Here is a 14,514-nt window from a genome sequence, read left to right on the forward strand (position 1 = left end):
AAGGACTCTCTTAACTAAATGAAAACCTGATGACATATTGTTCAAGATGAAAACAATGATAACTATATTATAAAGTGAGATATAAATGAAGTAATTTCATGCTGATAGATATATCGCACATAGAAAATAATACTGGAAGAGACTTATTAGTATCATCTAATTAACAGACAAAAAACAAAAAATAAAGCAAGGATCAACTAGCATTATGCTCTCATGCCAGAACAGAAAACTAAAGCTATAAGGGGAACTGTACGAATCTGATCTTTTCTCAATTTTCACAATACTTTCACTCTGCCTGGGCAATAGCAGAAAAAATTTGTTGAGATCAGACAAAATACCTGTTTGAAATTCACATTTTGCTCATAATATGAAAATGAACATGCCTGTGCTCAATTATTTAAACTGTTTCACCTATTCAGCATTTTTCTAACTGATAAACATAAAATAAAAAAGTGCTGTAAGTCTTTATTTGCTCATTTTTCCTTTGTATCTTCTTCCTTATTTCAAAAGCTCCTTCCTGTTTAGCGTCAATAAGTTTTTTCATGGATGTCTTGAAATCACAATTTCAGTGGCTTAATTTATGCTGTTTCCAAGCCCTTTCAACTTTATACGGAGTTTCACGGTTTCTTCCTCAGGCTGGACAACAACTGCAAATAAACAGATACACCAAAATTATTATAGAGTACTGCAAAGTATCTGAATATTTATGTGCATTAGAAGAGCAAAATCTTTCCAATATGGTTGGTAACTCTAAAGAACTACATTTCTCACTGACTATAAACCAAAGTATTCAGTATAAACAAGAAATTCAATGTTCAGGTAAATAAATTTTGTAAGTGATAACTGTCAATGTATTATGTGCTTATTACGATGCGTGAAAGTTCTAGGGAGACTATAAGACTGAGTACTGAAAGATTTAAGCACTAGGATTCAGGTACTAATGTTAGTAAAATGCTTTAAACAAACTCTAGCTACTACCCAGGCAGATCTATTCTACTCTGCAGACACAGTTCTGTTTTGCTACACATTAATTTCTGTATTTCTACAAGGACGGGTAGCATAACTGGCATAAAAATAGTATGGTTACACAATCAAAAGAGAAATGTTGAAACCACGGAAGACAGCTGCTCTGGAGTGCCAACAATGGACACACAAGGTGCAGATTCATCTTTGTTAAATGGGTTCCAAATTTTTCATATACCATATAATTTATTCCTTTCTTCTTTTCTGCATATGCTACTTGAACAATATTCCATTAATAAAAAGTAATTCCCTCTGCAGCCCTCATACTAAAACCACGTATGATTTAGACTATTTGCATATCGCAACATGCTTCTACAATCACTAAAAACATTTCTTAAATTAAGCGTAGAAAATTGACTCTGAAATAACTAACCACTCAGTAAATGTTGAGCTTTCATTCCCTTCACAAATTCAACATACATATTATTCACTGTTCTCTACATGCGAACCATACACAAGGATTTTTATTATTTCTTTTATAAGCTTCAAACAAGACTGACTTATTTTCAGGTTACCTGTGTGCTCAGTAGGTTAATTTTTTATTTTCTTGCATGTTTGTGTGCTTTAGTGAGCATAGTCAAGCATTTTAATAACTCTGTAGTGGAGCGTTCCCCAGTCATTAGAAAGGATAGGAACTGTGCTGTTTTCAGATGCAGGCTGAATTGGTGACCCTTCACTCACATCTCCAAAAGGTACAGGCTTTGGTCACACAGCATGGGGTTGTTGCCAATGGGCACCATCATGGAGGACTGGACACTGGGCATCTGAGGGACATCCAGCACATCCTCTGTGTTCAGTCCACTACTATTGTTTTCACAGCTACTGCCTAGGCAGAGGTTGACCCCTCACCAGTAGTTGAGTGGGAGGTCATCTCAAGGCTTAGCAGACAGTGAAAGACTTTCTGGGAGGCCAATCGGAAGGCTTCCCCAGTTCGTCTGACTAACACGTTTAAGGTGCTATCTGTGGCTGATAATGATCCTGAGCCAGATGCAGTCACTTATCCCATTTTAGTGGAACCCTATCTGCCTGCAAGATCCAAGCAGTCACAGAGGGTGAGATTATTGGTAGTTGGGAGCTCCAATGTTAGGTGCATAATGGGGGCCCCTGGGCTCACAGCTGCCAAGAAGGGGAAGACATCTAGTGTGTACTCTGCGAGCATACCAGGGGCGGTCACCCCAGATGCGGAACCAGTCCTTTCAGACGCCATGAAGAGCACAGGGTGGAGACAACTGCAGGTGATGGCTCATGTTGGAACTAATGACATGCGCCACTTTTGATCGAAAGAGATTCTCTCTGGTTTTGTGCGCGGCTAGCTGAATTGGTAAAGACTGAGAGTCTTGCTTGCAAAATGAAGGCAGGGCTCAGCACCTGAAACACTGTCAACAGGACCTATTGCATACCTTTGGTAAAGAGTCGAGAGGAGGGTTTGAATCAGAGGCCTAGACAGTTCTTTGACCATGTAGGCTGCAGATTCGTTGACTTGCGCAATAGAGTAGAGGTCTTGCTTAATACGTCAGGGGTTCACTACACACAGGAGACAGCTGAATGGGTAGCAGGGGCTGTGTGGAATGGACTGTGCTGTTTTCTAGGTTAGAAGGTCTTGGGGAAAGAACAAGGGTTTCAGTCTCCAAGGGTGCAGGGCAAACATAAGACAATGGTTGACCCAGGAACCATATGCATTATGCCAGTAACATATTGCAGCTGTGTTGGGAATGAACCAGAGTTCCCACTGCTAATAGAAAGCACTGAAACTCAAATCATTATAGGTGCTGAAAGCTGGATAAAAACTGGAGATAAGTTCAGAAAATTTTTATGCAAAGGACCTAACAGTGTTTAGAAAGGATAGATTACAGTGGGTGGCAGCATGTTTGTTGCTGTTAAAGGTAGTTTACCTTGCATTAAGACTGAAATAGGTAACTGTGGGTCAGTATGGATAGATATTATACTTGATAACCAAAATAAAATAATGAGTGGTTCCTTATACTGACCTCCAAGACTCAGATAATACAGTTGCTGAACAGTTCACACAAGACTTGACTGCCATTTGAGTAAGTACTCCACTCACACAATTATACTTGGTGATAACTTCAATCAACTCTCAATAAGTCAGTGAAACTGAATGTTTAAAGTCAGTGGTAGACATAAAACACTGCCCAAAATCATACTAAATGCTTTTTCTCCGAATTATTTTGAACAATTAGTTCAGGAGCCCACTCGAATTGTAAATGATTGCATAAACATACTTTACCTCTTAGCCACAAATAATTCCAAGCAAATAGGGAGCATTACAATGGATATCCAGAGATTAGTGACCACAAGGTCGTTGTTAGGAGACTGAATAGTATAAAACACAAACCATCAAAAACAAACAAAATATATCTATTTCAAGAAGCAGATAAAAATTCACTTGATGCCTTCCTAAAAGAGAGCCTCCACTCCTAACTGTCTAAGTGTAGACCAGATGTGGCTTAAATTCAAAGAAATAGTATTGACTGGAATGGAAAGATTTATACCCAATAAATTAATAAGATATGGAACTGATCCTACAATGGTACACACAAAATAGGTCAGAACACTGTTGCAGAAGCAACGGAAAAAGCATTCCCAAATTAATAGAACCTCTCTAATATCGTGTAGGACCCTGCGAGCACACAGAAGTGCCGTAACACAACATGACATGACATGGACTCCACTAATGTGTGAAGTAGTGCTGGAGGGAATTGACACCATGAATCCTGCAGGGAAGTCCATAAATCCGTAAGAGTACGAGGCGGTGGAGACGTCTTCTGAACAGCATGTTGCAATGCATCCTAGATATGTGCAATAATGTTCATGGCTGGGGAGTATGGTGGCCATCGGAAGTGTTTAAATCCAGAAGTGTGTTCCTGGAGCCAATCTGTAGCAATTCTGGACGTGTGGGGAGTTGCATTGTCCTGCTGGAATTGCCCAAGCCTGTGGCACTGCACAATGGCCATGAATGAATGCAGGTGCTAAGACAAGATGCTTACATACATGTCAGCTGTTGGAGTCTTATCTAGATGTATTAGGGGTCCCATATCACTCCAGCTGCAGACACCCCACACCATTACAGAGCATCCACCAGCTTGAACAGCCCCCTGCTGACATGAAGTGTCCATGGATTCGCAAGGGTGTCTCCATACCTGTACACGTCTATCCGCTTGATACAACTTGAAACAAGACTCGTCTGTCCGGGCAACCTGTTTCCAGTCATCAACAGTCCAGTGTCGACATTGATGTGCCCAGGCGAGGTGTAAAGGTTTGTGTCATGCAGTCATGAAGGTTACACGAATGGGCCTTCAGCTCCAAAAGCCCATATCGACAATGTTTTGTTGAGTGGTTTGCATGCTGACACTCATTGATGGCCCAGCATTGAAATATGTAGCAGTTTGTGGCAGGGATGTACTTCTGTCACGTTGAACAATTCTCTTCAGTTGTTGTTGGTCCTGTTCTTGAAGGATCTTTTTCCAGCCACAGGGATGTCAGAGAATTGATGTTTTACCTGATTCCTGATATTCATAGTTCACTCGTGAAATGGTTGTATGGGAAAATCCCATGTCATCGCTACCTCAGAGATGCTGTGTCCCATCGCTTGTGGGCCAACTACAACACCACACCCAAACTCACTTAAATCTTGATAACCTACCATTGAAGCAGCAGTAACTGATCTAACAACTGCGCCAGACACTTGCTGTCTTACATAGGCGTTGCCAACAGCAGTGCCATATTATGCTCGTTTATGTATCTATGTATTTAAGTACGCATACCTATACCAGTTTCTTTGGCACTTCAGTTTAATTTCCACAACAAAACTGCCTCATAATCTGGCAGAAAATCCAGAGAGAGTCTTGTTGTACGTGAAGTACACCAGCAGCAAGAAACGATCAGTAACTTCACTGTACGATAGTGCTGATAATGTTACCTATGACAGTGGCCTTAAAACAGAGTTACTAAATATGGCTTTGTGAAACTCATTCAATAAAGAAGATTAAGTAAACATTCCAGACCTCAAATCAAGAACACTTGCTGCCAACATGAGTAACTTCGAAGTAGGTATTCTCAATGTAGCAAATGAGCTTAAATCAGTTAATAAAGCCAAAACCTCCAGTCCTGACTGTATACCAATTAGATTCCCTTCAGAGTACACTAATATAATAGCTTCACGGGACACACCAATACTCAAGACAGGAAGGAGAAGTAATCCACTGAATTACACACTCTTATCACTGACATTAATTTACAGTAGGAGTTTGGAACATATACTGTATCTGAACATTATGAATTACCGCGAGGAAAATGATTGGTTAACACAAAGTTAGCATGGATTCAGAAAATAGCCTTCTTATGAAACACAACTACATCTTTATTCTCATTAAGTAATGAGTGGTATTGACATGGGATCTCAAACTGATCCCGTATTTCTACCTTTCCAGAAGGCTATTGATACTGTTTCTCACAAGCAGCTTCTAATCAAATTGGGTGTCTATGCAGACTGGATTCATGATTTCCTGTCAAAACTGTCACAGTTTGTAGTACTTGATGGAGAAAGTTATCAAGTAAAACAGAAGTGTTACAGGCCATCTGCTGTTTCTAACCTATAGTAATATTTAGGAGACAATCTGAGCAACTACCTTAGATTGTCTGCAGATGATGATTGTCATTTACTGTCTTGTAAAGTCATCAGATGAAAAAAACCAATTTCAAAATTATTTAGTCACGATACCTGTAGGGTGCAAAAAGTGGCAATTGACCCTAAATAATGAGCAGTGCGAGGTCATCCACACTAGTACTAAAATAAATCTGTTATTATAGTTCAGTGACACAATAAATCACATAAATGTACAGGCCGTTAATTCAACTAAATGCCTAGGATTTACAATTATGAACAACGTAACCTCTTCACATCCCATGTATTGTTTACAACACATGGAACTGGTACTTTTGTCTGTGTACAGAGCCAACATAATTCCAAAGATACTCGTGCCAATATACTGCTAACGATCTGCAACAGCAAGTTTCAGTTCTCTGTGTGGTCAAATAGTGAAGCCAGCTACTGATTATATAACATCCCCAGTGGATAAACTGCACTTTGTCGAGGTTCTGTAAGTGTGTACTTTTGTTCATTTCCTCACATCGTAACTACTTTGAACTGATGTTATTTTATAGTCAACAGACTGTTAATGGTATATTAGTTCTTTGTAGCATTAAGCTAGCACTTCCCAATCTTTCTTTTGCACAATTCTTACGTGTGTGTCATATGACAGTTGATTTGTACCTTGTAAAAACGTTTGTTCATTTACAAATATTCAGCAGCAATTCCTATCAGTTTTGGCTCATTGCACTATTGTTGAGTGATAAGAATAAATAATAATAACATTAACAGTAACATAACAATGGCTCTATTGAGGGGAAAAATAAGGTAACATTTTTCCTTAGTGTCGGAAGATGGGATACTTCATGAGCTGGAGAAGCCATTCGACTGATGGAAATCTATCAAAATTTGATGAAATGTCAAGCGGCGATGAGGGTGATGAGACGTTTGTCCCACCTGCTGACACAGAATCTGTAGTTTTGTCATCTGATGATGACTCAAACATGATGGATCCACAATTACTTCTGCGACGATAATGAAGTAATCCTCCTTGGTGCTAAATAGATGTGTTTGAGCCATTGCCACCAGCTCATGCTCTTGAAGGAGCAGTTTGGGAAGGAAAAGATGATCAATTACACCAGTAATTCATAAAATATATCACAACACAGATTTCTGAACTGATCTCTACAGGTGCATGTCATTCTCAATGGAGATAAGTCTCCCGAGATATGAGTGATTTCAGGTGTGCCGCAGGGGAGTGTCGTAGGACCGTTGCTATTCACAATATATATAAATGACCTTGTGGATAACATCAGAAGTTCACCGAGGCTTTTTGCGGATGATGCTGTAGTATATTGAGAGGTTGTAACAATGGAAAATTGTACTGAAAAGCAGGAGGATCTGCAACGAATTGATGCATGGTGCAGGGAATGGCAATTGAATCTCAATGTAGACAAGTGTAATGTGCTGTGAATACATAGAACGAAAGATCCTTTATCATTTAGCTACAATTTAGCAGGTCAGCAACTGGAAGCAGTTAATTCCATAAATTATCTGGGAGTAGGCATTAGGAGTGATTTAAAATGGAATGACCACATAAAATTAATCATTGGTAAAGCACGTGCCAGACAGATTCATTGGAAGAATCCTAAGGAAATGCAGTGCGAAAACAAAAGAAGTAGGTTACAGTACACTTGTTTGCCCACTGCTTGAATACTGCTCACCGGTGTGGGATCCATACCAACGGAGAGCAGCGCACTTTGTTACAGGACCATTCAGTAATCGCGAAAGCGTTACGGAGATGACAGATAAACTCCTGTGGAAGACTCTGCAAGAGAGACGCACAGTAGCTCGGTACGGGCTTTTGTTGAAGTTTCGAGAACATACCTTCCTGTTTCCTGAAGAAGGGCAGCAGCCTTTTCAGTAGTTGCAGGGGCAACAGTCTGGATGATTGACTGATCTGACCTTGTAACACTAACCTCAACGGGCCTTGCTGTGCTGGTACTGCGAACGGCTGAAAGCAAGGGGAAACTACAGCCGTAATTTTTCCTGAGGGCATGCAGCTTTACTGTATGGTTAAATGATGATGGCATCTTCTTGGGTAAAATATTCCGGAGGTAAAATAGTCCCCCATTCGGATCTTCGGGCAGGGGCTACTCAAGAGAACGTCGTTATCAGGAGAAAGAAAACTGACGTTCTACAGATCGAGCATGGAATGTCAGATCCCTTAATCGGGCAGGCAGGTTATAAAATTTAAAAAGGGAAATGGATGGGTTAAAGTTAGATACAGTGGGAATTAGTGAAGTTCGGTGGCAGGCGGTACAAGACTTTTGGTCAGGTGAATACAGGGTTATAAATACAAAATCAAATAGGGGTAATGCAGGAGTTGGTTTAATAATGAATAAAAAAATAGGAGTGCGGATAAGCTACTACAAACAGCACAGTGAATGCATTACTGTGTCCAAGATAGACACGAAGCCCACACCTACTACAGTATTACAAGTTATATCATAAAAGAAGGTTGTATGCATGGAAGAATCCTGGGGATACTAGAAGGTATCAGATAGATTATATAATGGTAAGACAGAGATTCAGGAACCAGGTTTTAAAATGTAAGTCATTTCCAGGGGCAGCTGTGGACTCTGACCACAATCTATTGGTTATGAACTGTAGATTGAAACTAAAGAAACTGCAAAAACGTGGGAATTTAAGGAGATGGGACCTGGATAAACTGACTAAACCAGAGGTTGTACAGAGTTTCAGGAAGAGCATAAGGGAACAATTGACAGGAATGGGGGAAAGAAACACAGTAGAAGAAGAATGGGTAGCTCTGAGGGATGAAGTAGTGAAGGCAGCAGAGGATCAAGTAAGTAAAAAGATGAGGGCTAGTAGAAAGCCTTGGGTAACAGAAGATATAATGAATTTAATTGATGAAAGAAGAAAATATAAAAATGCAGTAAATGAAGCAGGAAAAAAGGAATACAAACATCTCAAAAATGATATCGACAGGAAGTGCAAAATGGCTAAGCAGGGATGGCTAGAGGAAAAATGTAAGGATGCAGACGCTTATCTCACTAGGGGTAAGATAGATACTGCCTACTACAGGAAAACTGAAGAGACCTTTGGAGAAAAGAGAGCCACTTGTATGAATATCAAGAGCTGAGATGGAAACCCAGTTCTAAACAAAGAAGGGAAAGCAGAAAGGGGGAAGGAGTATATAGAGGGTCTATACAAGGACAATGTACTTGAGGACAATATTATGGAAATGGAAGAGGATGTAGATGAAGATGAAATGGGAGATACAATACTGCGTGAAGAGTTTGACAGAGCACTGAAAGACCTGAGTCGAAACAAGGCCCTGGGAGTAGACAACATTCCATTAGAACTACTGATGGCCTTGGGAGAGCCAGTCCTGACAAAACTCTACCATCTGGTGAGCAATACATTTGAGACAGGTGAAATACCTGTCAGACTTCAAGAAGAATATAATAATTCCAATCCCAAAGAAAGCATGTGTTGACAGAGGTGAAAATTACCGAACTATCAGTTTAATAAGTCACAGCTGCAAAATACTAATGCAGATTCTTTACAGACAAATGGAAAAACTAGTAGAAGCCAACTTCGGGGAAGATCAGTTTGGATTCTGTAGAAATATTGGAACACGTGAGACAATACTGACCTTACGACTTATCTTAGAAGAAAGATTAAGGAAAGGCAAACCTACATCAATGACAATGTTGACTGGAATACTCTCTTTCAAATTCTAAAGGTGGCAGGGGTAAAATAGAGGGAGTGAAAGGCTATTTACAATTTGTACAGAAACCACAAGGCAGTTATAAGAGTCGAGGGGCATGAAAGGGAAGCAGTGGTTGGGAAGGGAGTGGGACAGGGTTGTAGTCTCTCCCCGATATTATTCAATCTGTGTATTGATCAAGCAGTAAAGGAAACAAAAGAAAAATTCGGAGTAGGTGTTAAAATCCATGGAGAAGAAATAAAAACTTTGAGGTACGCCGATGACATTGTAATTCTGTCAGAGACAGCAAAGGCCTTGGAAAAGCAGTTGAACGGAATGGACAGTGTCTTGAAGGGAGGACATAAGATGAACATCAACAAAAGCAAAACGAGGATAATGGAATGTAGTCGAATTAAGTCAGGTGATGTCGAGGGTATTAGATTAGGAAATGAGACACTTAAAGTAGTAAAGGAGTTTTGCTATTTGGGGAGCAAAATAACTGATGATGGTCGAAGTAGAGAGGATATAAAATGTAGAATGGCAATGGCAAGAAAAGCGTTTCTGAAGAAGATAAATTTGTTAACATTGAGTATTCATTTAAGTGTCAGGAAGTCGTTTCTGAAAGTATTTGTATGGAGTGTAGCCATGTATGGAAGTGAAACATGGACGATAAATAGTTTGGACAAGAAGAGAATAGAAGCTTTCGAAATGTGGTGCTACAGAAGACTGCTGAAGATTAGATGGGTAGATCACATAACTAATGAGGAGGTATTGAACAGGATTGGGGACAAGAGAAGTTTGTGGCACAACTTGACTAGAAGAAGCGATCAATTGGTAGGACATGTTCTGAGGCATCAAGGGATCACCAATTTAGTATTGGAGGGCAGCGTGGAGGGTAAAAATCGTAGAGGGAGACCAAGAGATGAATACACTAAGCAGAGTCGGAAGGATGTAGCCTCTTTAGTACATTATATTCTGCACAGAAATTAGAGTCATCTTAGATTTAAAAATCTAGTCAATTGCCGTGCTTCATTTCTGACTGTATCACTATTAGGCATAAGAATAATACGAATATAAACATGACATGATTTGTGTATTCTTCCACGTTTGCTGTGCTCTCGCTCTAGTTTCGTAGTTTATTAGGCAGACAGGATTTAAATGAGACAGCAGCAAACACGAAAGAATACATGGCAAAATGTTTATATTCGTATTATCCTTATGGTGAAGAGAATACTGCATGTGATTCACAATTCATAAAAGTTCCTAGTAGCAACCATCTCTTCTCACAGGTAGGAAAAAATTCAGGACGTAAAGTTTCCCATATTGACAAACACTCCAGTCTTGCCAGTCGGATTTTCGTAGTACATTGAAATGCTGCTAGAAGATGAACAATACGAAATTTCTATTTACTTTGTTGGATAATGTATGAAAGTGCAGTGGTCGAAACTCGGGGCGGAGAAAAAAGCTCGTTTTCTACTTTTTTTTTAAATTTATTTACTGACGAAGAGGTTTTGGCACCAGTATTTATCTTTGTGCCTGCAAGACATGCCTGTTGTAGCACTACATATATTCGATGGCAGAAGTTAGTTGTGGCGGCACCTACCAACATTTTTCAGAACTTCCGCTGACTTTGCACTCGATTCTAAGCCGCAGGCGGTTTTTTGGATTACAAAAACCAGAAAAAAAGTGCGGCTTAGATTCGAGTAAATACGGTATATATGGGAACCACCGGTGTAACAGTTGTAAACTGTCATCGCTGTGTTGGGAAAGTACCAGAGCTCCGTGCACTAATAGACAGTACTGATGCTCAAATCGTTATAGGCACTGAATGCTGGCTAAAGCTGGGGTTAAATCCAGCTGAAACTTTTGTGAAGAAATTAATGGTGTGCCAAAAGGATAGGCTAAGCAGTGGCGCATTGGTTGCTGTTAGAAGTAGTTTACCTCGTAGCAAAATTGAAGCACTTAATATGGGCAGAGATCATTCTTGGCCACCAGAATAAAATAATAATTGGATCCTTTTACTGACTTCCCAACTCAGATGATATAAATGCTGAAAGTTTCAAAGAAAACTTCAGTTTAATTTCAAAGACATACCCAACTCATACAATTATAGTTTGTGGTGACTTTAATTTACCCTCGATATATTGTCAACAATACATGTTTAAATCCACAGTACATGTAAAACATTTCCCGAAATTGTACTAAATGCATTCTCCGAAAATTATTTTGAGCAATTCGTTCATGAGCCCACATGAATAGTAAACGGTTGTGAAAACACACTTTACCTCTTAGCAACATATAATCTTGAGCTAATAACGAGCATCAAAATGGATATAGGGATTGAGAACTTTTAACATTGCACCGCATCAGCAATTGTAAATAATTTAATGATTATAAAGAATATGCCTTGATTGCGAATATTGTATTTGCAATCGACGTGGATTCTTTATAATCATTAGATATAGAGATTAATGAACACAGGGTTATCATCATGAGACTGAATATTGTAACTCCCAAATCCTCCAAAACGAAACGAAAAATATACCTATCCAAATAGCAGATAAAAATTCACCACTCCTTCCAAATTAACAATGTAAGTGTAGACCAAATGGGGCTCGAATTCAGAGAAATAGTATTGACAGCAATTGAGAGATTTACACCAAATAAATTAACAAACAACCGAGCTGATCCCCTTGGTAGACAAAATGGGTCAGAACACTGTTGCAGGAACAAAGAAAAAAGCATGCCAAATTTAAATCTACATCTACTACATCTATACTCCGCGAGCCACCTTACGGTGTGTGGCGGAGGGTACTTATTGTACCACTATCTGATCCCCCCTTCCCTGTTCCATTCACGAATTGTGCGTGGAAAGAACGACTGCTTGTAAGTCTCCGTATTTGCTCTAATTTCTCGGATCTTTTCGTTGTGATCATTACGCGAGATATATGTGGGCGGTAGTAATATGTTGCCCATCTCTTCCCGGAATGTGCTCTCTCGTAATTTCGATAATAAACCTCTCCGTATTGCGTAACGCCTTTCTTGAAGTGTCCGCCACTGGAGCTTGTTCAGCATCTCCGTAACGCTCTCGCGCTGACTAAATGTCCCCATGACGAATCGCGCTGCTTTTCGCTGGATCATGTCTATCTCTTCTATTAATCCAACCTGGTAAGGGTCCCATACTGATGAGCAATACTCAAGAATCGGACGAACAAGCGTTTTGTAAGCTACTTCTTTCGTCGATGAGTCACATTTTCTTAGAATTCTTCCTATGAATCTCAACCTGGCGCCTGCTTTTCCCACTATCCATACTTAACAATGAATGCAAAATCTCCAAGATTGGCCAGAAGCTCGAAATTTAGCACTGACATCAATGGGAGATGCTTATAATACTTTCAACAATGAAGCTTCTTTTCAAAACTTGGCAGAAAATTCAAAGAGATTCTGGTCATGTGTAAAGTACGCTAGTGGAAAGACACAATCACTGCCTTCTATGCATGCTAGTAATGGAAATACTATCAACGACAGTGCTGTGAAAGCAGAGTTACTAAACACAGCCCTCTGAAATTTCTTCACCGAAGAAGATGAAATAAATATTCCAGTATTTGAACCAAGAACAGCTGCCACCATGAGTAACTTAGAAGTAGATATCCTTGGAGTAGTGCAACAACTTAAATCACTTAATACAAGCAAGTATTCTGGTCCAGACTGTATACCAATTAGATTCCTTTCAGAGTATGCTGATGCAATAGCTCCATACTTAACAATCATACACAACTGGTCGCTCGATGAAAGAGCCATACCCAAAGACTGGAAAGTTGCACAGGTCACACCAATACTCAAGAAAGGTAGTAGGAGTGATCAATTAAGTTACAGGCCTGTATTATTAACATCGATATGCAGCAGGATTTTGGAACATATAGTTTGTCTGAACATTATGCATTACCTTGAAGAAAATGGTCTATTGTCACACAGTCAACACAGACTTAGAAAACATCATTCTTGTAAAACACAACTTGCTCTCTACACACATCAAGTGTTAAGTGCTATTGACAAGGGATTTAAAATTGATTCCGTAGATTTCCAAAAGGCTTCTGACACTGTACCACACAAGTGGCTTTTAGTGAAATTGCGTGCTTATGGAATATCGTCTCAGTTATGTGACTGGATCTGTGATTTCCTGTCAGAAAGGTCAAAGTTCATAGTAATTGGAAAGTCATTGTGTAAAACAAAACTGATTCGTGGCATCCCCCAAGGTACTGTTATAAGCCCTCTGCAGTTCCTTATGTACATAAATGATTTAGGAGACAATCTGAACAGCCGCCTTAGGTTGTTTGCAGATGATGTAGTCATTTATTACCTAGTAAACTCATCATAAGATCAAAATAAATTGCAAAATGATTTAGAAAAGATATCTGAATGGTGGAAAAATTGGCAATTGACCGTAAATAATGAAAAGTGCAAGGTAATCGACATGAGTGCTAAAAGGAATGCATTAAACTTTGGTTACATGATAAATCAGTCTTAATCTTAAGGCCAAAATGGCTCTGAGCACTATGGGACTGAACATCTGAGGTCATTAGTCCCCTAGAAATAGAACTACTTAAACTTAACTAGCATAAGGACATCACACACATCCATGCCCGAGGCAGGATTCGAACCTGCGACAGTAGCAGCAGCGCGGTTCCGAACCGAATCTTAAGGCCATACATTCAGCTAAGTACCTAGGAAAATTACAATTACGGACAATTTAAATTGGAAAGAACACACAGAAAATTGTTTGGACAACGCAAACCAGATACTGCACTTTATTGGCGTAACACTTAGAAAATGTCAGATCTATTAAAGAGACTGCCTACACCATGCTTGTTCGTCCTCTTTTGGAGTACTGCTGCATGGTCTTGGATCCTTACTGGATAGGATTAACAGAGTACATCAAGAAAGTTCAAAGAGCAGCAGCACATTTTGTATTATCACAAAACGGGGGAGAGAGTGTCACAGACATGATACAGGAGCTGGGATGGACACCACTAAAACAAAGGCGTTTTACATTGCACTGCAATCTCAATCACCAAATTTCTCCTCCGAATGTGAAAGTATTTTGCTGATGACGACCTACATAGGGAGAAACCATAACCGTAATAAAATT

General features: G+C 39.6%; 1 protein-coding gene across 1 annotated transcript in view; it reads right to left on the bottom strand.

The window, feature by feature from the left end:
• Positions 1-364: 364 nt before the first annotated feature.
• The window catches only part of LOC126470675 (ATP-dependent helicase brm-like), a 202,922-nt gene continuing 188,772 nt past the window's right edge, over positions 365-14,514 (bottom strand). Inside the window, exon 24 of the mRNA XM_050098670.1 lies at positions 365-647. Within this exon, the coding sequence (XP_049954627.1) occupies positions 574-647 (74 nt within the window). The 3' untranslated portion in view covers positions 365-573. The remainder of the gene's footprint in view (positions 648-14,514) is intronic.

This window comes from Schistocerca serialis, chromosome 3, assembly GCF_023864345.2.
Source record: "Schistocerca serialis cubense isolate TAMUIC-IGC-003099 chromosome 3, iqSchSeri2.2, whole genome shotgun sequence".
NCBI classification, from domain to species: domain Eukaryota; kingdom Metazoa; phylum Arthropoda; class Insecta; order Orthoptera; family Acrididae; genus Schistocerca; species Schistocerca serialis.